Source organism: Squalius cephalus, assembly GCF_949319135.1.
Source record: "Squalius cephalus genome assembly, chromosome: 5".
Lineage (NCBI taxonomy): Eukaryota > Metazoa > Chordata > Actinopteri > Cypriniformes > Leuciscidae > Squalius > Squalius cephalus.
The window spans coordinates 43629284-43653289 of record NC_137126.1 but is presented as its reverse complement, the minus strand read 5'-3'; the positions used below and the strand labels follow the sequence as shown (position 1 = coordinate 43653289).

General features: G+C 35.6%; 2 protein-coding genes across 2 annotated transcripts; both read right to left on the bottom strand.

The window, feature by feature from the left end:
- Window positions 1-355: 355 nt before the first annotated feature.
- On the bottom strand, window positions 356-10269 carry nipsnap1 (nipsnap homolog 1 (C. elegans)). The gene is made up of 10 exons (XM_079873063.1): window positions 10105-10269; window positions 8607-8734; window positions 8146-8191; window positions 7520-7614; window positions 6247-6317; window positions 6020-6160; window positions 5893-5924; window positions 5723-5817; window positions 5553-5636; window positions 356-1026 (listed from the first exon to the last, which is right to left on the bottom strand). The coding sequence occupies exons 1-10, from the start codon at window positions 10182-10184 to the stop codon at window positions 962-964; spliced, it is 837 nt and encodes a 278-aa protein (XP_079729189.1). The 5' UTR covers window positions 10185-10269; the 3' UTR covers window positions 356-961.
- Window positions 10270-10752: 483 nt separating this feature from the next.
- On the bottom strand, window positions 10753-23990 carry lrrc74b (leucine rich repeat containing 74B). The gene is made up of 10 exons (XM_079872682.1): window positions 23644-23990; window positions 21549-21735; window positions 19227-19369; window positions 17832-17964; window positions 16425-16631; window positions 14528-14637; window positions 12348-12463; window positions 11934-12012; window positions 11680-11775; window positions 10753-11597 (listed from the first exon to the last, which is right to left on the bottom strand). Exons 1-10 carry the CDS (start codon window positions 23800-23802, stop codon window positions 11502-11504), a joined length of 1326 nt encoding a protein of 441 aa, XP_079728808.1. The 5' UTR covers window positions 23803-23990; the 3' UTR covers window positions 10753-11501.
- Between the last annotated feature and the right edge of the window lie 16 nt (window positions 23991-24006).

The following is a 24006-nucleotide window of genomic DNA, read 5'->3' as shown; positions in this document are numbered from 1 at the left end:
CCAATTTCACAAAAATAGCTGCTCATGAGGGGAATGAACTGTTAATAAGTTCAGTTCAGATCTTAAATATCAAATCTCTACAATAATAAAACTTTAATTCAATTATTTTACTTACAATAAGGCCTTAATAATATAAAATCCTCCACATTATGCTTTTATGCACTATACACTATTTTCTTCTAGGTCTGCTGTATACAGCCGAAACAAACTTTGTCGCATTTTTTCCTATTATCACTGTAAAGCTGTTATGAAACAATATGTATTGTAAAAAAGCGCTATAGACTATGTAAAGGTGACTTGAGTTAACTTATGCAATATTATTGGCATCAAATTAAACTATAGTAAATCATTGTTTCATAGGCAAGTTTTTTTTTAATGCAGTGAACTCCAAAACCTTACTGCTTTCATTTAAACCAGGCAAATACTACACTGTTACAGAAATTTACCATGATAACACTATAACATAATATAAAATCATATAGGATTTCCTTCAAACAGTGTAAGAAGAGACTACAAATCAACAAAAACGTATTCATTTATTATTTATACACCTAAAATTGAGCTTTTTTTTTATATCTGTGCTCTAATTAAGGACATCATGCTAAAGCATTATTCTGATAACTGCATAATTGAATTGCAGAAATGTAAACCTATAGAGAAGCACCAGCATTTCAGATAAAAGTTTCCTCAAAAACAGGCCAATTGATGAAAGAGAACAATGTCTAAAAACAAGACTGTCATTTTTAAATGATACTACATATAAAATCAGATTGCTGTTTTAATTTTACACTCAAACAGTCTGATACAAAGGCACCGGAGTTTGTCATTGTAGTTCTCAGAATGGCATTTACAACTGTCTTCTTCAAGAGGACCTGAAGACCGCGATCAGTCAGAACAAAACTCTACATGAATTAGATGTCCAGATGGATTGAGTATCATCACAGGTGAAACACTGTTGATTTTACTGCAGAGGGGAGTGTTCCATTGGAATCATAATTCTCGATTCCATCTTTTGGATAAGAGGCACTGTAAAAAAAAAAAAAAACAGACATAAATCAATGTAGCCTACTGATCAAAAGCTTTTGCATTGCTTAGATGTGATGTATTGTGTATGAACAGTTCTACTGAAATTCACCAGATGGCACCATTTACAAAGAAAACACTTTGTTGGGAGTTCAAGCACACAGCGCTTGGATCATTTTTCCAAGGATCAGCATTCTCCCCTAAAAGTGATCGGGCAGACCAAACAGTAAGTCGTAGAGACTTGAAACTTTGAGGGCTCAAAGTACTCACACTACCTACAACGTCACCAAAGCCCGTCCCGATCGGCCTGACGGGGGCGCTACAGCGGTCAAAAGTACGTGATGGCTCATAACTACTAAACTGTTAGGCTCAAGTGTCTTATATCGTTGGAATCCTTGGCTCAAGACGGTCAAAATGCACGCCTCGGATTCGGTGACAATTTTGAGTAATTTTGGATTTTGTGAAAAACATACTTTTGCGCACTAGTCCTGGGTTTTCTGCCCGATTGGAACCAAACCAGTGCAGCAAGATTCTCTGGAGAATTGTCAATAATTATCAAAAAAAGTTGAAATTTTGTTGCACGGTCGCTAGGGGGTGCCAAAATGTTCTATATGTCAGCGGTCACTTTTACAACTTTTTTTTAGTAATTTAAAAAAAAAAAAATGAAAATAAAAAAAATATTAAAATGTCTATAACCACCCAAGCATTAGCCCAAATGACTTGAAAATTGGCATGCACTGTCTTTGTACGTGGTGCCATGATAGTCTATCTATGAGGACATTGGCGTATCTCAAAAAACATGGCCGCCAATTCAATTTGAGTAGCTATCAGACAAGGTTACCGGAAGCTGATCAGAACGAAACTCAGAGGGCATGTTCGACTCATGGCCCTGGAGTTCTGTACGAATTTTGAAAGAAATCGGCCCCTAGTTGGCGCTAACTAGTTTTATGCCTCTGTAATCATGTTGTTTTTCACACAATATTCATATCATTTGCTCTATAGACAAAATAACAGCTGAAAAGTAATGTCAAACTACAGTAATAGCTTTCTTACGTGAAGCAGGTGATGTATTACAAGTTTTATTCATTATAGTAAAACTGTGATTCTACAACATAAGAGCCGACAGTTTTGTGGCAATCAGATAAAATGTAAAGGATTTAACAAACAGTTTGTGCACAAAAAGTTATCATCTATGGTATCACTTAGACTCATACAAGAATCAAGAATCCCCATATAAATCTCAGCAATGGTGATAAAAGTATTCGTGCTACAATGCATGCTGGGAGTCATGGGTGAGTACCTGTGCTGGTACCCAGCATGCATTGCGACATGAAACTTTTAATGTCACCATCGTTGAGATTCAAATGCTGATTCTTGATTTCTGATTGAGATTAGGCTCTGGAAAAGTTCAGTGAATCAAGTCACTAAATTATGAGTTTTATCATTAAAACACAACCATAAACACCTGATTATATTTTCTTATGGCTTTTGTGCCACAACAAATGTGTTTTATAAACACACAGTTACACCAGAATGTTTAATAACAATAATCTGGGGCCTGTAAAGGGGTTCAAATATCTACAACCCCAAATCAGAAAAAGTTGGGACACTGTACAAATTGTGAATAAAAACAGAATGCAATGATGTGGAAGTTTCAAATTTCAATATTTTATTCAGAATACAACATAGATGACATATCAAATGTTTAAACTGAGAAAATGTATCATTTTAAGGGAAAAATAAGTTGATTTTAAATTTCATGGCATCTACACATCTCAAAAAAGTTGGGACAAGGCCATGTTTACCACTGTGTGGCATCCCCTCTTCTTTTTATAACAGTCTGCAAACGTCTGGGGACTGAGGAGACAAGTTGCTCAAGTTTAGGAATAGGAATGTTGTCCCATTCTTGTCTAATACAGGCTTCTAGTTGCTCAACTGTCTTAGGTCTCCTTGCCGCATCTTCCTCTTTATGATGCACCAAATGTTTCTATGGGTGAAAGATCTGGACTGCAGGCTGGCCATTTCAGTAGCCGGATCCTTCTTCTACGCAGCCATGATATTGTAATTGATGCAGTATATGGTCTGGCATTGTCATGTTGGAAAATGCAAGGTCTTCCCTGAAAGAGACGACGTCTGGATGGGAGCATATGTTGTTCTAGAACTTGGATATACCTTTTAGCATTGATGGTGCCTTTCCAGATGTGTAAGCTGCCCATGCCACACGCACTCATGCAACCCCATACCATCAGAGATGCAGGCTTCTGAACTGAGCGCTGATAACAACTTGGGTTGTCCTTGTCCTCTTTAGTCTGGATGACATGGCGTCCCAGTTTTCCAAAAAGAACTTCAAATTTTGATTTGTCTGACCACAGAACAGTTTTCCACTTTGCCACAGTCCATTTTTAATGAGCCTTGGCCCAGAGAAAATGCCTGCGCTTCTGGATCCTGTTTAGATATGGCTTCTTTTTTGACCTATAGAGTTTTAGCTGGCAACGGCGAATGGCACGGTGGATTGTGTTCACCGACAATGTTTTCTGGAAGTATTCCTGAGCCCATGTTGTGATTTCCATTACAGTAGCATTCCCGTATGTGATGCAGTGCCGTCTAAGGGCCCGAAGATCACGGGCATCCAGTATGGTTTTCCGGCCTTGACCCTTACACACAGAGATTGTTCCAGATTCTCTGAATCTTTGGATGATATTATGCACTGTAGATGATGATAACTTCAAACTCTTTGCAAACTCCTTTCTGATATTGCTCCACTATTTTTCGCCGCAGCATTGGGGGAATTGGTAATCCTCTGCCCATCTTGACTTCTGAGAGACACTGCCACTCTGAAAGGCTCTTTTTATACCCAATCATGTTGCCAATTGACCTAATAAGTTGCAAATTGGTCCTCCAGCTGTTCCTTATATGTACATTTAACTTTTCCGGCCTCTTATTGCTACCTGTCCCAACTTTTTTGGAATGTGTAGCTCTCATGAAATCCAAAATGAGCCAATATTTGGCATGGCATTTCAAAATGTCTCACTTTCAACATTTGATATGTTATCTATATTCTATTGTGAATAAAATATAAGTTTATGAGATTTGTAAATTATTCCATTCCTTTTTTACTCACAATTTGTACAGTGTCCCAACTTTTTCTGATTTGGGGTTGTATATCTAAAACACAAAACCACCACACAATAGCAGAGGATATCCCTCATTGGCACATTCTGCTCTGTAAAATAATTATTTTCAAGGGTTTTGCATTTGAAATCATATTTAAACTTTATAAAATCATTAAACTTTGTCATAATTTACCTCTTCAATAATTCATTTTATGCATCATATTTTGCGATATCACATTATGATTGCAATGACACCTGAAAATTATGTTTTAAATGGGAGGCCTGAAATACGCATTTTCTTAACTTTCGTTTATTTCATTATAATAGTCTTATTTTTTACTACTTACTAATGTGTTTCTATAATTCATATTTAGACATTATAAAATCACTATTATAACATTTACAATAACATTCGTAAATTCCCGTATATTTCCTGCAATTCCCAAATCTCCTTTTTTGATCAGACTGACAAAAGTTAAGACAATTTTACATCATTTAAAAAGAAATAGCAAAGTATAAAAAAAGGTAATTGCGACTTTTTATCTTAAATTTCTGACTTTTTTCTCGCAATTGTGAGTTTACATATTGCAATTCTTCCTTTTTTTCTCCAGAATTGCGTGATATAAAGTTGCAATTGCGAGTTATAAAGTCAGAATTGCTTCATATAAAGTCGCAATCGCCTGTTTTAAAGTCAGTCTTTTTTTCCTCAGAACGGACTTTATGACAGGCAATTGTGACTTTTTATCTCGCAATTCTGACTTTATTTCTCACAATTGCGAGTTTATATCCCGCAATTCTGAGAAAAAAGTCAGAATTGTGGCATAAAAAGTCACAGTACTCTTTTTAAAAATATATATTTTGAGGTGGAAACAAGCTTCCATAGTATCTATATAGATATTAGACGTCATATTGAATTTAAAGCCGCGGTCACACTAGATTTTGAGCAAGCAAAATTTCTATGGGCACTGCAATTATATTTATAATATAAACATAAATTCAACATATAACAAATAACAAATAAATCCAAAAAGTAAAAATATACAATCTACTCCATTTTCCTGCAAAAATGTGCATTATTTTAATTAATTTTAGGTCAAACCATGGCTTATCTTTACAAAGATATGGCTTATCTTTACATGAGCTAGGTTTCCTGTTTCCTGCATTCGCATACATATAAATGGGAGTCAATGAAATGAAAATTTTAGTGTGACCGCCCATTAACGCGGATGAAAATGAGGCTGGAAGGTATGTTGTTAAACAACAAATGCACTGTACTTCCATACCTCACAGCCTCATTTTCATTCCCAACAAAAACTAAATATGGCGCTGCCCTGACTAAAGGTCTATTATGCAGTATGCAATAATCAGTATGCTAATATTTTATACCAAACATCGCCTTTCTTTGTTCTTACTCACTTGTATAGTGCACATTTACATCCCAGCCCTCTTTTAACCAAGCAGCGTTTCTGGTCTCTTCTCTGGACTGCAGGTCTTTATAAGCTAAAACAAATGAAATATATGCAGTACAACTGAGAGACACTTATTAATATGCAATGATCAGAAGAAGAAGAAAAGGATGTTCTTACCCCACAAATGATGAACAACATACAAATCACCGATCTGTGTGAAGAAGCCGCCCACTGCTTCATTGTTTTCCTGTCTATATTTGATTGCTCGAGCCCTGGAACATGATAAAACAGATTAAATATGCAACAAGGTGATATCAATATTTTTCACAAATCACACATAAACTTACCAATGATTTCCCCATTCAATCATCGTACCAGGCTTGATTGAGAAATTTCAGGACAAACAAACGTTAAAAACGGTGTGAAATGCAATGCAATATATTATTAAAAAAAGCTAAATTAAATGGCCTTTACTAGTAGTTGATATGATCTCAGTTCATAAATGTTGGGTCCAGTTCTGGGCACAGGCTCGTTCCAGAAACTAAACTCCAGAAGAAGCTGGTTGCGCCGAGAGATCAACATTTTGCTCCTTTCTTTTCGAAATGCAAGATACGTCTGTACAGGAAACATTTTGGTAAAGGACATAAATATGTGACATTATTAAATGCATTTTTTTAAGAGCACAGAGATGTGTTAAATACCGCATTGAGGTTGAGCTTGTGCAAACACTCCATAAGAGCAGGATATCCACCAGAGTATCTCCAGAGATGCACTACAACCACAAAACAGCATGTGTCACTCTAGTACTGTAACATCGTATACAAAACATCCACCGTGCTTGAAAAACCAAGTGATGCATCACTGATAAAAACGAGAAAGTAAATGCTTAATTCCATATGTGAAATTTACTTAAATGTGAGTGCAAAAACTGACAAAGTACAAACTACTAAGATTTTTCTTAGAACAAAAAAAAATCCTTTAATTCACAAAGGACACATTAAATTGATCAAAAGTGACAGTAAAGACATTTATAATGTTACAAAAGATTTCGATTTCAAATAAATGCTGTTCTTTTGAACGTATTATTTATCAAAGAATCATTTCAACACTGATACAAACAAATGTTTCTTGAAATTGGCATATTAGAATGATTTCTGAAGGATCATGTGACACTGAAGACTGGAGTAATGATGCTGAAAATTCAGCTTTGATCACAGGAATAAATTACATTTGATTTATTTTTGTTATATTTTAAATTGCAATAATATTTCACTATATTACTGTTCTTACATTTTTGTTCAAATTAATGCAGCTTTGGTGAACATTAGACACTTTTCCCAAAATATTAAAAAAGTAACTAACCCGAAACTTCTGAACAGTGTATATACAAAAATAATTGTATTTATAAAGCACGGTAAAAACAACAGTAGTTGACCACTGTGCTGTACAACCAAACTTAAAGGGATAGTTTATCCAAAAATGAAAATTCGGTCATCATTTACTCACCCTCAAATTGTTCCAAATCTGTATGAGTTTCTTTCTTGTGTGGGACATAAAAGAGGATATTTTAAAGAATGTTGGTAATGATGGACCCCATTGACTTCAATGGCATGAAAAATAAAATACTATGGAAGTCAATGGTGGCCACCAACTGTTTAATTATAAACATTCTTCAAAATATCCTCTTTTATGTTTCACAAGAGAAAGAAACTCATACAGGTTTGGAACAACTTGAGTGTGAGTAAATGATCACAGAATTTCCATTTTTGGGTGAACTGTCCCTTTAAAAGAAGACACTGCAGACATAAGAAAGTACAGTATATAGACCACAATGCAATAAAAAGAGTAAGCATTTATAAGACACTAACAGTTGCTTAACTTAGATTTAAATTCAGATTCTGTTAAACTCTGAGACTACTCCACAGTTTTGTCCCAGACAACGAAAAAAGCTAAATACTTTGTTTGTCATCTCACCTGCTTGATCCTGTTCACCACACCAGGTGTTCCAGCTTCCAACGACTTCACATGGATAATCTGCATCACGATGGAGTTCTTTCTGAACCTCATCCCTAAAATTAGACAGTGGGATTTAAAAAAAAAACAAAAAAAACAAAAACATGGTTATTAATTTAAACTTAGCATATACAATATGGTCAATGGACTATTAAGAACCACATGAAATGGTTTTGACATGACATATCGATGCTATACTATCACTGTAAAAAAAAAAAAAAAAAAAAATTGCTGCCTTAAATTTTTTAAGTACAATCAACTTGGATGTTTGAGTCATTTCAACTTAGATTACATTAAACTGATTTTTTAAACCGAATTGAATCTTCTTTAACTTAAAAAAAAGTTGAAAATTGCTTAACTTATTTTGATGAGTTAAAACAATGTATAAACATATGTTGTCATAATTTATTGATCATATCATTTTTTTTTTACAGTGTAATGATAACATATCACTGTCACATGGGACAATCAAGGAATCAAAGTACATCAAATCTAGACAATGCAGACCTGAGAGTGTCATACTGAAAGCAAGGCTACATACGAAGAAAATAGACTTGATCGGCTGTATTATGATTATGATTACTTACGACAGTTTGTTGTATGCCTCCATGCACTCTGGCTTGACATTGTGAACTGGAAGAAAAAACAGGATTTGAAGATGTCAGGAAAAACAAATGGACCAGTATCTTATTTTTGTAACGTTTTTTGAATTCAGTGAAATCCCTTGTGATTTTATCACTCAAATCAACCGTTATATGAAATATCACCCTCATTTTTCTAAACCCAATTTTTATTACAATTCTCCATGCAGCTGGTCTTCTGAAAACAAATTAAATCTTCAAATAAACTCTTTGGAAGCTGATTTATTAAGGCAATTAGTGTAAAACAAACAGTTTAGGCTGTTTTCTGGAGCCAAACGACAAGAAAGCACATCATTCATGCATGGGAATATTTTTAGCAATTCCTATCAACTATATTTCATGCACAATTTCTCCCAAGGCATGAACATTTGAGCGCATCCTAGAAGGTTTTAGATGGATTGGCTCACATTGGATCTTGTAGAGGTTGCTGGTTTCTTTCTTGGAGAGCAGATTGGAGTGGGCATCTTTCCTGGCATCCACTTTGTGTGCAAACATGGAACTCAACCAGCCTTCATCACTTTTATTCGCAAAACCTCTAAAGATTCACAAGCAAAACTGTTTCAGCAAGTGTTCAATAAATATATAGGCTAAATGATGCGTCACAAGCTGCAATGTGCAGTAGTATAAGAAAGCGTGTAAGCACATGGGTAGTTAGTTGATGTGACGTTTCAAGGAGTGGCAGCAATGACATGCTAAATTCCATCTTAAATAATTATTATGCATGCAGTTTTAGTGACTTAATATTAACTTTTAAAGTGCATACGTGGGTAAAAAATTAATGCAAACATTAGATGCATATTGTTACATAAGATGAATTTAGTCAATAAAAATACATTTTAATGATAATTTACATGTGGAGAGCTTACTTCGCTATACTTTGGGGACAAATATGCTCCCTGTGGAGACCACTGAGTCATAAATTAATTCATGTTTTTTACTCTAAATATGCAAAAGGTTTTCTTTGGTAGAATTAGCCTGTAGATATTATTATTTTTAGCTTTATACAGCAGTCTATGTATGTCTTCATTAGACAGGTAGGAAAAGTGCGTGTGTGTGTGTGTGTCTGCAAACTGTGCGTGTGTGTGTGTGTGTGTGTCTGCAAACTGTACATTATGTTATATATAAACAGCTTATATATCATGTTTTTTGAAAATGTAAAAAGGCAGAAAGTTTTCTGTATGGGTAGGCGTCTAGGCGATAGAATATACAGTATATAAAAATAATTATGTCTGTGATAGGAATATGTGTGTGTGTGTGTGTGTGTGTGTGTGTGTGTGTGTGTGTGTGTGTGTGTGTGTGTGTGTGTAACCTCAGATTGCTCCAAGTATACTGTAAATTGCTATGGTTAAAAGCATCTGCTAAAATATAATAATTACAATAATACTACTACTACTTCATAAAACTTACCAATAGCCTATTCAAACTCTTAAAATAAAACTTATAAGTAAAAAGTTCCTATTCCAAGTTAAAAGTTCCTATTCCAAGTTAAAAGTAAGTGCTCAAAGACAGAAATTATTGAAATGTCAGAGGAAATATGTAATGTGAATAATCTAGCAATATTGCATATGCATTGTGGTGGGTGCAAATTTAGAAACTAGGCTATATTGATTTTTTGCACTCGAAGAAATTCCCTCATCAGAGTGCAGGACTCTTATGCAGCACTAAAACCAACACTTTCGCTTATACATTTACATGTGTATATATATATATATATATATATATATATATATATATATATATATATATATATATATATATATATATATATATATATTTATAAACTACCCACATACTGAATATGACTGAATTGACTCTAGATCTGCACTTTTACTTGCATTGCTGATTAACTTTACTAGCAATTGTATCGTATTACAAGCAACTTTCTCAGTGACAAAAGCACATTACCTGGCCAGCCATGCTGAATGCACCTTGTTGATGAAATGCTGCTGTCTCTTGAGGATTTGTAGAGAGCGTGTTGCCGCCATTATTCTCGCTGTTGTTTATAGATTAGCGTCTATATGAAGTTGCAGGAGTTGCAACACACGCGCTTCTCTGAGTTAATGTTTGACGCGCGTGAACTGTTGGACTTCAGCTCCATATGTGCGCCAGTGATTCATGAAACGTCACTTTTAGAAACTCATTAATCACGACGATTAATCTGCTGATTTGGTCGCTGATGTAATTAAAATCCAGTCAAAAAAGGAAAGGAAAAAAAGGGTATTTTACGGTTATCCGGACCACACGTAAATGTACTATACGGTTACCCTAACCCTAACCCTAACCCTACCCAAATAGGTGTGGTCCGGATAACCATATAGTTCCAAAAAAAGTTTAAACCAAGCTGGTTTGCCCGGTTTAACTTGTCTGTTGACTAGTTTTTTGGGGTAAATGGGTTAAAAAATGAATAATAATTAATGAAATCAGACTAATTGCAATGAGCAAGCACATTTGCTGCCTAAATACCATAGATATATGCTAATTATTTGTAAGGAAGATGTGACTGATATATGACGTTGTTCACTTGAATATCTTGCAGGGTGAGGAATACGTTTTAGAAGTATACAATATTTTATTTAATACTTTTCTGATTTATTCAGCAATGAAGGAATAAATTGATCAAACGTTGCAATCCAAAGAAATGCATCATACTTTTCACACACAAAATTAAGCAGAACAGTTGTTTTTCAACATTAATAATAATAAATGTTTCTTGAACTCAGCATATTAGAATGATTTCTGAAGGATCATGTGACACTGAAGACTGGAGTAATGATGCTGAAAAATCAGCTTTGCATGACAGGAATAGATATATTAAAATATAAAACGGTTATTTTAAATTGTATTAATATTTAATAACATTTACTCTATTTTGAACAAATAAATGCAGTCTTGGTGAGCATAAGAGACTTCTTTCAAAGACATAAAAAATGCTGCAGACCCCAAATTTTGGAATGGTAAGTAGTATAAAGTAATTGGATAAATGTTGTTTACAATGATTTTACACAAAGTCTAGCTTTGCATTGCTCCACACATGTCAACTACCCATTTTGTTAGATATGTTTTAAAGTCTAAGGTCACTAATGCTATCAAATCCTGATATATACATCATTCTACTGAACCATTGTTCCCTTAACGGCAGAAACCGATCCATCAACTATGACTTGATCCAATTTACCATGTGGGGGAGTGTGAGTCTAGATTCAAATCAGTTTAGAGTCTCAATTATATGCAAGTTCAAAAATACATTTGCAGTTTACATGCCTATGGATTGTCCAGAATGTTTTTTGAATAAATAATACATTTCAGGTCTTTTTTCCACTATGATTCACTTGGAGGTTTGGGAGTGTTTCTTTGGTGCTGTTGAGTAAGTCTTTAAATTCTTGGTCCACGCAAATGTCCTACAAAAAAAAATAATGTTAGAAATAAAGACCAATAAATATCAAAGGAAATATGAGAAATGAATGGGTAAGGGCCACTTACAGAGAAGTCCAAGAACTCGACTGCAGACTCTAGATTTGCTTGAACCGATTTTAGAATGGCGAAGCATCCCGCTGACTGCATTGGGTTCCTAGACATCTGGATCATACCGAAAACCAACAGAATTAGTCATAATAACACATAGAGAAATGCTGTAAATCTCTTCTGACGCAGACTTGAAAGTTTACGCTCAAAAGCCACTTTAGTATTACTTGCTTCAATAATTCAGCTGCTGTTCCTATTCTAATGTTTCATACTTTGAGAATTCGTAGAGTTGAGTTCACTTTGAGGCCCAGCGCTAAATGCACGGCTCCTTCAAAGGGTATGCGATTATTGCTGCAGACAAAGAAAAAAGACAATACTGAAGTATTTTTGGCAATGGAAGTATAAGTGTCTGTCATTTTATTGACTGTTTGCTGAGTCTGGTGTTTGTTGATTTCACCACTGCAAATAAATCATGAATAAATGTGCATTGTGAACATCCAAACAAATTTAGCAGACAAACACAGAACAGTTCCTGCCGTCTACCATCTCATAATTACGGCAATAAATCAAGACAACTGTCCACGTGTGCATGTAGGGAACAATAAGTGAGGGCAGTTTTTGCCTTCAAAACATTGACTCGTCGGTGAGCACAGTTATGATATATAACCATACTATGACGACAGTACCTAATGTTCAGATCCTCCAGTGTATTGTTGTTTTTGAGTGCTTCCTCTAGAGCCACGGCACCTTCTTTGCCCAGGCCGTTGTACGACAAGTCCAGGGTCCGCAAGAAGATATTTCCCTTAAAAAAAAAAAAATCCAAACAGACCGACTGTAGTAACGTGCAGAAATTAAGTGCTCCTTTTTAAAGGGGTCATACCATATATAAGATTCTATATATATATATATATACACTCAACCTTTCGCCTTCAGAACTGCCTTAATTCTACGTGGCATTGATTCAACAAGGTGCTGAAAGCATTCTTTAGAAATGTTGGCCCATATTGATAGGATAGCATCTTGCAGTTGATGGAGATTTGTGGGATGCACATCCAGGGCACAAAGCTCCCGTTCCACCACATCCCAAAGATGCTCTATTGGGTTGAGATCTGGTGACTGTGGGGGCCATTTTAGTACAGTGAACTCATTGTCATGTTCAAGAAACCAATTTGAAATGATTCGAGTTTTGTGACATGGTGCATTATCCTGCTGGAAGTAGCCATCAGAGGATGGGTACATGGTGGTCATAAAGGGATGGACATGGTCAGAAACAATGCTCAGGTAGGCCGTGGCATTTAAACGATGCCCAATTGGCACTAAGGGGCCTAAAGTGTGCCAAGAAAACATCCCCCACACCATTACACCACCACCACCAGCCTGCACAGTGGTAACAAGGCATGATGGATCCATGTTCTCATTCTGTTTACGCCAAATTCTGACTCTACCATCTGAATGTCTCAACAGAAATCGAGACTCATCAGACCAGGCAACATTTTTCCAGTCTTCAACTGTCCAATTTTGGTGAGCTCGTGCAAATTGTAGCCTCTTTTTCCTATTTGTAGTGGAGATGAGTGGTACCCGGTGGGGTCTTCTGCTGTTGTAGCCCATCCGCCTCAAGGTTGTGCATGTTGTGGCTTCACAAATGCTTTGCTGCATACCTCGGTTGTAACGAGTGGTTATTTCAGTCAAAGTTGCTCTTCTATCAGCTTGAATCAGTCGGCCCATTCTCCTCTGACCTCTAGCATCAACAAGGCATTTTCGCCCACAGGACTGCCGCATACTGGATGTTTTTCCCTTTTCACACCATTCTTTGTAAACCCTAGAAATGGTTGTGCGTGAAAATCCCAGTAACTGAGCAGATTGTGAAATACTCAGACCGGCCCGTCTGGCACCAACAACCATGCCACGCTCAAAATTGCTTAAATCACCTTTCTTTCCCATTCTGACATTCAGTTTGGAGTTCAGGAGATTGTCTTGACCAGGACCACACCCCTAAATGCATTGAAGCAACTGCCATGTGATTGGTTGATTAGATAATTGCATTAATGAGAAATTGAACAGGTGTTCCTAATAATCCTTTAGGTGAGTGTATATATATATATATATATATTTATATATATATATATATATATATATATATATATATATATATATATATATATATATATATGTATTATTTTTTTTTTTTTTTAAATAAAAATATAATTCATGTAACTTAATTTCAATAAATATCTAGTTCAGTCTTGAAACTCTAGAGGGCGCAGGCTGATAGGTCCTCTACATGCAGTCTGGAGGCAATCACATCATTACCACATGGCACAAGCTGATTGGCCTCTGCTGACCCTGCAGCCAATGAGAATGCTTGCTCAACATTAAATAGTCTGGTTCATTGTTTGCTATAAACTAGTCAGAGTTCCTCTGAGACCCTCCACCTCCCCCAGCTCCACCTGCCTATCTGCTATGGGATTCATATATGTTTATTTATGCAGCATATTTTACAAGGTCACATAAAGTGTCTGTGTGTTTATTAGCAGTAGTCTGCTAACATTTCCATATTCAATGACATGCTAAAACTATTCCAAGAGATCTTGTGATGGAAATCCTCCTTATTAATTCATTTATTTTTGGACAGGGGAGGAAGTTTCAGTATGTTTTTATAGTTGAATGAACTCTTTTATCTCAAAACATCAAATACACTTTAATTCCTTGTGATAAGTCTCCTTTACTGCATAGAACGGAGGATCTAACAGCATTTTACTCTATCTCAGTTGTTAAATCTTGACTTGATCAATGGATTTTAGGCTGAAGTAAATTCTTAGCATGAGTGACTGACTCTGGCAGAGGAAGGACTTTATTTTTCTCTTACCCCCAGGCCTTCAGCAAATGCAATGGCTCCTTTTCCTCGAATGCAGTTCCAAGCCAGATTGAGTGACTTCATTCCCGTGTTCTCGGCAATAGCAGCACCCAGGATTTCCCCTGAGGGGAGGAGAAAGATGCCGAGCAACATGGGGGAGTAACTGTTATTAATTCAGTGTATTATTGTGCCTTTCACTTATAATTTGATTTCTGTATGATCTGACTGACTAGTAATTTAGGCCCAAAATATAGAGGTCCCCTTGTGAGTGACCCTCTCCCTCAAATAAAAAGTTATAATATAATGAGTGACTGCTCATTAAGACTGCATTAAATTGATAAAAAGTGACAGTAAAGACATTTAAAATTTTACAAAATATTTCTATTTCAAATAAATGTTGATCTGTGCATCAACAACATCCACAAACATATTAAGCACCACAACTGATTTCCATATTAATAATAATCAGAAATGTTTTTTGAGCAGCAAATCAGCATATTAGAATGATTTCTGAAGGATCATGTAATGCTGAAAATTCAGCTTTGATCACAGGAATAAATTAAATGTTAAAATATATTATATTCAAATAGGAGAAAGTTTTTTTTTTTAATTATAATAATATTTATAATAATACAAATAAATGCATCATTGGTGAGCAAAAATCTTACAGACCCCAAACTTTTGAATGGTAGTGTATTACGTACAGTATAATAATAGCATTTCCTTAAACTGTTTCCATTTTCAAAGCTCTTAAATAAATAAAAACACAATGAATATCATATTTGATTTATATTACTATATCAGGCCTTATTGGCCACGTTTTCAATGGTCACCAGGGTAGCCTGCCAAGAATAAGCAAGCAGTGTATGATTATAAAAGCAAAGCCATCATCACCATATGCAATATGAACAGAGATGTGCCAGTGGAATCTGTTAAGGATGTATGAATCATGGCAGGTCATGGAGGAGTTCCTCTTGATGAATATATGCAATATTTTATTGAGGCAATTTCCCTATTTTCACACTGTCATTCATGCTGACAGCTATGGGGCTTTAGGACTACGTTCTATATCCCTCATCATCATACTGGGGTTTCTGATCATTTGAGATCCAGCCCTCTGGATATGGAGATGTTTGCAAATAGGAAGATATTGTGCTTGTGTTGAAGCTGAATATCATTTCCAATTTGCATAGCAGTTAAGAAGAGGGCACTTAGCTATAAAAAAACCAACATTATTTTGAAAAATTGCTTTTCCATACTTTCTCACAGAAAGATAATCTTTGGTGAGCCAGATGTGTTTGAAAACAGCAGATTTGAAGGTTTTTATCAGCAAGTTTTGCCACTCTGACATAATATCTATGTTTGTCCAAATCTAAAAAAATAATATTTAACAGTGCAAGTCAAAAGTTTGTTTAAAAACAAATGCACAACCTCTATTTGAAGTTGGCATGAAATGGAAGTTTTCTGTTGCAGGAATGCAACTTCAAAAAGCTCAAAATGCTCAGAACAAAAATGCTAATGTAACCTGAGAGTTCTCTTTTGATTAGTGAATTGAAACTAAATTACAACAATTTTGTGCCTAGACAATAGACATTTTATTTTATTACACTCAGGAGTGATGAAAAAGAGAAACTGGCATATTTAATTTGATTGCCATTGTGTAATATTTCAGCGAAGGTTAATGTTCCTTTATTGTCATGCATGTGTTAGATCAAATCTCAAGCTGTTTTCTTCTAGTATACTAAGTGACCATGCAATAGTCTTCCAGTTCAAGTGTTATGTGCAAGCATTCAACATTAGACAGCCAAATAACACTAAATGCCCCTTTAAAAGCAAGAGGTCTGCTGTAATCATGTCTAAGCTCAAGGAGTGAACCTTTCAACCGCAAGCTTTTCACATCATCTCACACCTGCCATATCTGCGAATCTGTTGTGACTCAGGTCGAGGTGCTGGAGTTTCTGGTTGCCGATCAGAGCTGGAGACAGGAGTCTGGCCGCTCGCTCATCCAGATGGTTCCCGGAGAGGTTGAGAGAGAATAGGGTAGTGTTTTCCAACAGCATGCTGGACAGAGCCCTGGCTCCATATTCACCCATCCGGTTTTCTGACAAATCAATGTCTGGGAGGGAAAAACACAATTAACTCCATAATCGTAAAAGTTTTACTTTTGAATTTACAGCAAAATATCTGAGATACTTTTTCAAATGAGTAATGCAAGTCACTTTATTCCTATTTATTGACTGCATCCATTCTTCCCCAATCCGGCAGCAACAATTCAATTCACATTTATTTGTATAGCGCTTTTAACAATACATATGAATGTGTCTACATTACAATTTAATGTAATTAGTGTTCAAATAATGTATTTCAGAAATGTACATATATAGCTAATAATTTATTAATTTAAGGCAGAAACAATGAGCTCATTGAAGTAATTATTACAAGTTGTGAACATAATACAATATAGAAAATTTACAGAACACAGCTGAAAAATTTGTTTGAGCTGCGCCCTCTACTGTACAGGCGTGAATCTGCTTTTCCTTCAACCTGAGGCCTGTTCATTTCATTTTTGGTGTGAAAGGGCCTTAACATTTGCCAAAAATAGAACTTTTGTTTGTTATTAAAAAACAAGCAAGCAAACAAGCCCAGCTCAGGTGAGAAAAAGTAACGCAAAAGAAATGTAACGCATTACTTTCCATTAAAAGTAACTAAGTAACGCAATTAGTTACTTTTTTGTATAGGGACACATTACTTTTAAAAGTAACTTTCCCCAACACTGCAAAAATATATATTTTTGAAGTTGTAAATAAAACAAAGATTATTGGAGCACATTTTAGAAAAATACTATTTCAGATTTTCTTCTTCAAAATTTCACATTTAATTCAATGTCTTTGCTTGCCAATTCTTAGTAATTATTTGTGAAATTTACAAGCAATTTCTGAGTGAAAATTGTTTAATCCTTCACCTTTTTTTCAGTGAAAGTGTGTGTTTAATAACATTCACATCAACAGAATTAACTCCATTTCATAATTCTATTATTTGAACTGGATAATTTCTATTAAATGGTCACTATCAGTCTAGCACCGTTGTGTGTGCTCAGATATCACAGTGCAGGACAGGAATGATAAAACACCTTGCAAAATACTGGGTTCTAAAAGATTCCAGACTGTCCGATCCCCATGTTCCTCTACAAAATACATGACAAGACTGTCTCACGGATAAGATCAAACAGACTTGAAGTTCACACTGCTAGTGAATCCCAAATAAAAGTCCAACAGGAAACAAGCCAGTATTGTAAAGTAGAAGCAGTGTGTGTCACCTGTGATGTAGCAGTTCTCTTTGAGCATGTCAGCGATGGCAGCGGCGCCCATTCCCTCCATACAATTATCTCGCAGATTCAGTTTCAAGATGGAGATGTTGGTCACCAGAGAAACCGCCAGAGCTTTGGTTCCCTATAGAGGAGGGTTTTTACAATGTTTAACGTTGTTTTGTTACCCTTTATGCTGTGTATCCACCAAAGCATTTTTTCCTAAGGCCAGCAGTTTTTTATTTAAATGGGAGCGCCGTGTATTGCAACAGTCGGGTTCCAGAACTAAAAATCCCATTCATTTTCACAATAGGAGAAGTGATTTTTAACATATAAACTTTAAAAAAAAGACCTACTAATATGTTATATGGTTTTACTGAAGCCATCAGCCCACATTATTTTAACTTACTTTTAAATAATCATGTTTAACGGTGGGAATCCTCATGAAAAATGACATTACCCATGATTCTGCAATAATATCTTGACCAATCAGAGAACTGAAACAAACAAATCATGCCAAATAGAGTGCAACAGTCAGTTCCATAAATTTTCTCCATAAGGGAATTGATTTTGATCTATAACTTATAAACCTTTAAAGACTATGAAGTTGTTAACTCCCAGCAAGCAAGTTTGCGTTTAAAAGACGTCTAATAGCCGTCCAAACACAGACCAGACATCTAGGCTAAAACAAGGCAAAATTTGGGCTGTGAGTGAAAATTGAATAGATGTCTAAACCATAGCCCAAGAATAGACTAGTCATTATTTAGATAACAAAGAAATGAAATGAGAGAAGAAATGAAACCAAACACCTTGTAATCATTGTACTTTGCTTACATGATGGAATATCATACATCTCGCAAGTTATTTTGGCAAAAACGACATGTAACCAAATTCAAGGTTATTTTGGCTAGAAGTGGGTTACTCATATCCGGACTATATCAGCTCTATAGACCTTACGTAGCCCCGCCCTTTTTCAGCGTTAACCTATAGTTAACCTAGATGGTGAAATGACGGCTATTGCTTGCTGGGCTTCTGCTGAAGCCATCAGCTCTTTTTATTTGAACTTATTTTTAAAAATAATCATGTGTAACACTGGATATAGAAAAACGTAGAAAATGTAGAAAAACTACATTACCCATGAGGCTGTGCAGAAAATTACACCAATCACAGAATCGAAAAAAGCTACAGGCTCCAAATTACCTCTTTAGCCCCGCCCACTCCAATGAAGCACTGCGAATGGCATACCGGTAATCGATTATACGTATAATGAACATTTGTAAATAAGTAGTTTTATATTTCTCCATCGTTTCTAAATAATTCAATTATGCGGTTCACGGTGCTTCATGGGATTGTAGTTCTTTCCCTAAAAAAAAACGTCTGACATTAAACCTGTTTCTTTGTTCTTACCTGTGATCCCAATCCATAATGCATCATGTTGATTTCAGTCTGTTTAATATTTCGGAGGAAGTAGGATACAGGAATTACTTTCAGCATCTTACAAGCCTCTTTGTAGCGAGACTGGCCTGTAGGGTCATATGCTTGTTTTTCATCTAAAAACAATCAGAATATCTCTCATTTGTTTGATAAGATATCTCTAGTATAAATTATGCAAATTGGTAAAATATTTACAGTTGCAATGGTGATAAAAGAAAAAATTCTCAATCAGTATAGACAAACACAGACAAGAACCAATACTAGGATGTTATGAATGGTTGCCCTTGCATTGCTACTGTATGTGGTTGCTAAAGTGATCTATGTGGTGTTTAGCATGTTTCTATGTGGTTTCTAGGATGTTCTTACTAGCCCAAGCAATGAGTCAAGGTTTGGATAGTTAGCATGTCTAGTTAATCATTTCACTTAATGGGTTAGTCCACCAAAAATGAAATTTCTGTCATTAATTACTCACCCTCATGTCGGTTCCAAGCCTGTAAGACTTTTTTTCATCTTCAGAACACAAATGAAGATCTTTTGAATGTAATTTGAGAGCTTTCTGTCCCTCCATTGACAGCTACGCAACTAACACTTTGATGCTTCAAAAAGTTCATAAAGAGATCGTAAAACGAATCGATATAAATCGAATGGTTTAGTCCAAATTTTCTGAAGAGACTCGATCAATTTATATGATGAACAGATTTAATTTAGTCTTTTATTCACATATAAACATTCATCAACTCACACATCAGTTGTGGTAAACAGAAGCTCAAGCATGTTCGCTTGACGTGCAAGAACCAATGAGGTTCATTCTCGTGTTACGCATCACGTTTGAGCTTCTGCAAGAACCAATGAGATTTGTTCTCACATGTCAAGCAAGTTCAGTTGAGCTTCTGTTTATGTTTGCCGATCAATGTTAAAGTCTTTGGCTGCATCTGAAATCGTATACTTCCCTACTATAGTAGTGAAAAACAGTGACAAAAGATGTCTGAGTTCACAGTACTCATAAAAGAGAAGGCAAAAGTACCTGGATGATCTACTACTTCCAGCGAGCTTCTGAAGTGTGAATACGACGGACACTTTACTATCCTATGAGGCCACAGGAGAGGATTTGTGAATGACAGTGATGCGAAGCAACTGACACTGGTAGGGTCACATGACAATGACAACATGGCGAACGTATTACGTCCGGATTATTTTCATACACATACTTTGCGGTCACAAAGTAATTACTTATTCAGAATAAGTACCTACTCAAGAGAGTATGCAATTTTGACGCAGCCTTTGTGATCGAGTTTCTTAAAATTGGACTAAACTGTTCAATTCACATGGGTTAGTTCAACTTTTTGAAGCGTCAAAGCGTAGGCTGTGAATGAAGGGACAGAAATCTCTCAGATTTCATTAAAATATCTAAGTAAAAATATAACATAAAATAAAAAAGTATATTTCTCCATTTATGGGCATTCAAAACATACAGATTTTCTGTAAGCACGAATAAATTGCAGATATTTCAATGTATTAGTAGATATTTTTGGAGCACTTTTAAAAGCATGAAATATAAGTTCTGCTTCGAAATAAGTCTAATACAAGAAATACAAATGCAACAACAGAAGATAACGTTGAAAAACTGCTTAGAATCTGATTTTCTGCAGCACAAACAGTGCAAGGACAAGTTACTCATAAAGTTAGGGGTCTACTATTATAGTTATGAGCAAAAATAATAATGATGCTTTCCTCAGCAAGCGCCGTTAATCAGAAGATAACCAATATGGCGTATTCACACATGCAACCTTAGCTCAATTGAGATGAACTGGTGTGACTTGGTAAACCAAATACGACAACAGTGTATCATTGTTTCTCATTGAGATGCGCAATTATCATGAATGTGGAAAATTCCCAAGCCATTCATTAAGCTATGCGGAGGCACACAGCAGTAATCTAGCAGATGGCTATCTCTAATAAGCTGAATAAACAGCCATCAGAGAGATAGTGAGAGATGGATCGAGCCGTGATTTATGTATATGTAGAGGATTGTGTAGGTGTTTCGGTATCTGCAGAACAAGCAGGTGAAAAATGAGAGAGAGAGAGAGAAAGAGAGAAGCCTGTCTGAAATTACAAGCATGACTCACGGCCGTTTGCCTGTTTTATTCCCCATTGAGTGGAAACATCATATTCTCTGCCCCTTAGCTCTTTGACACCCTCTATCAGAACGTGCATCACCCACGCCCCCCCGCCAGCCTACTCTCTCTCTCTCTCTCTGTTCATATTCACACTTTCACTTTTAATAAGAACTCTTACTGTGAAATCTGCTGAGTTCCAGGTCTATGTCAAAATCTTGGTCAGCGATGACACACTCTTCCTCCTGCTGCTGTCCATCACCTGGGAGGCCTCGACCTTCATCCACCTCGTCTTCTTCATGTGTATAATCTTCATCCTGTTGGGCCATTCTTATGCTTTGATTCTGGCTGGGGGATCTAGGCACTCTCTGAGCAGAAGGATGAACATTTTCAGGCAGGGAATATGCTCCGAAATTATGCCTCGTCATTTAGACGTTTTACTATTTTCTCTAATAAGTCTTATAAACCCTCAAACTTTCTCAAGGCTTTTTCAACCTTATTCAAAACTTTCTAACAAGACTTTGTTCCATCCATTCATCCATCTATCTATTGTTCACTTATGTCTACAAGTCTTATAAATCTTTACATTTTTGCAAGGCTTTTTCAACATTATTCAAAACTTAACAAGACTTTGTTGTTTCTATATAAAAAATTATGTGTAACATTTCCATCTATCTATCCATCTATCCATCCATCCATCCATTCATACTCAAAACTTTAAAATAAGACTTTGTCAAGCCAACATTCCAAACAAACTTGTCAAACTTTGCTGTTCTAGTTAAACATTGTTATATGAATTTCTACATTTCACTTCTGAATGGTGCACAATTCTATCATTTTACTTCCACAAAGTGACATATTTCCAAATGAAACATACTGTGAGGAAAAAAGCATACTGTAGGGTAGGAATTTATTTATTTATTTATGTATTTTGGAGGATTGAGTACTAGATAGCAGAATGGAGCTGCAGATGGTTTGTGGTGAGTGGTTGAAAAGTAACTGTGTGTGCCCACTGGTGCTGAGATGAGCGGGCGTTTACAATTCAGTTTCTATGTGAGATGAGCAACGGGCTCATGCGGGGGATTCTGGGATTGACAGCGGTGAGAGCATCAAAAAGTTGAGAAAACCTAAACTATATACAATGACATAAACAAACACTGGTCAATCACATTCCAATCAAGCTCAACATATGCTGATGATAAGAGTGTGAGTTTCTGATGAATTTGGTCTTCTTTTGAAAGAAGTCTATTAAGCTCACCAAGGCTGCATTTATTTGATCAAAAAATTCAGTAAAAACAGAAATATTCCAAAATATAATTACTTTATTTTATAATCAAATATTTTAATATATTTTAAATGTAATTTATTCCTGTGATAGAATAACTCCAGTCTTCAGTGTCACATTATCCTTCAGAAATCATTCTGATTTGCTACGCAAGAAACATTTCTTATCATTATCAATGTTGAAAACAGTTGTGCTGCTTAATATTTTTGCATTTACAGCATCTATTTTCAAATTTTGTAACATTATAATTGTCTTTACTGTCACTTTTGATCAATTTAATCCATCCTTGCTGAATAAAAGCATTGTTTAAACCCAACTTTTGAGAAGTATAGTGTAGTATTTTCTTGCTTTTATGCTGGTTAAATTTGGGCTGGCTCAAAAAGTGTATTAAATTAACACTGTATGTTTACTTTGAGTATTCGTAAATTAAGTTTGCATTTCCCCCCCAATCAAATTCATGCATATTTATTGACTGTGTTTTGAAAGTATTCATAAACCATACTGAAGACATTCACACTCAGTACTTCAGACACGATAGAAGGGATTTGGGATGTCAGCAACCAGTGTTCAACCTATCATACGCCAAACCATGCCTCTTCCACTAAACCCTAATATCCGATTGGTTGAAAGGATGTTGATCCAAGAACATGTGCTAGTCATCATGTATTTTCTAACATACAAGCATAAGAAACAGAGTAACACTTTACAATAAGGTTTGATTTGTTAACATTCAGTTAACATGAACAAATGAGCAATGAACAATTCTTCAGCAGCATTTATTAATCTTAGTTAATGTTAATTTCTACATTTACTAATACATTTTTAAAATCAAAAGTTGCATTTGTTAACATTAGATAATGCACTGTGAACTAACATGAACATGAACATTTTTATTGACATTAACAAAGTGTAAGAATATATTGTTAAGAAACTAGACCTTACTGTAAAGTGTTAATATGTTAATATGTGAAATATGAGCATGGACACTCACTTGGCCATCAACACTTCCTCTGCTGTAGACACTTCTGGGTCTGCTGACCGGCCTGCTCGCAATTCCACCCAAATCCTCTTCTTTTCCACCTTCATCTCCATTATCTTCACACACAGATGGAAGAATACTTTCTTTTGTCACCTTTTTACCCGCGACCATTCTATGTATGTTTTGAGACTTTGTGATTGTTTTGTTCAAACTAAATCACATTTGATTCACTCTGCTTTCCCAAGTCAGACAATATCGATATCCTTAAATGAAATCAAATCTATGTGAAAGCAAATCAGTGCAGTGTTGTCTCCTGTTGCCCCAGACTAGCCTGCTCTGTTGGAGGGTCATGTTTGACTGACAGTCACTTTGAAT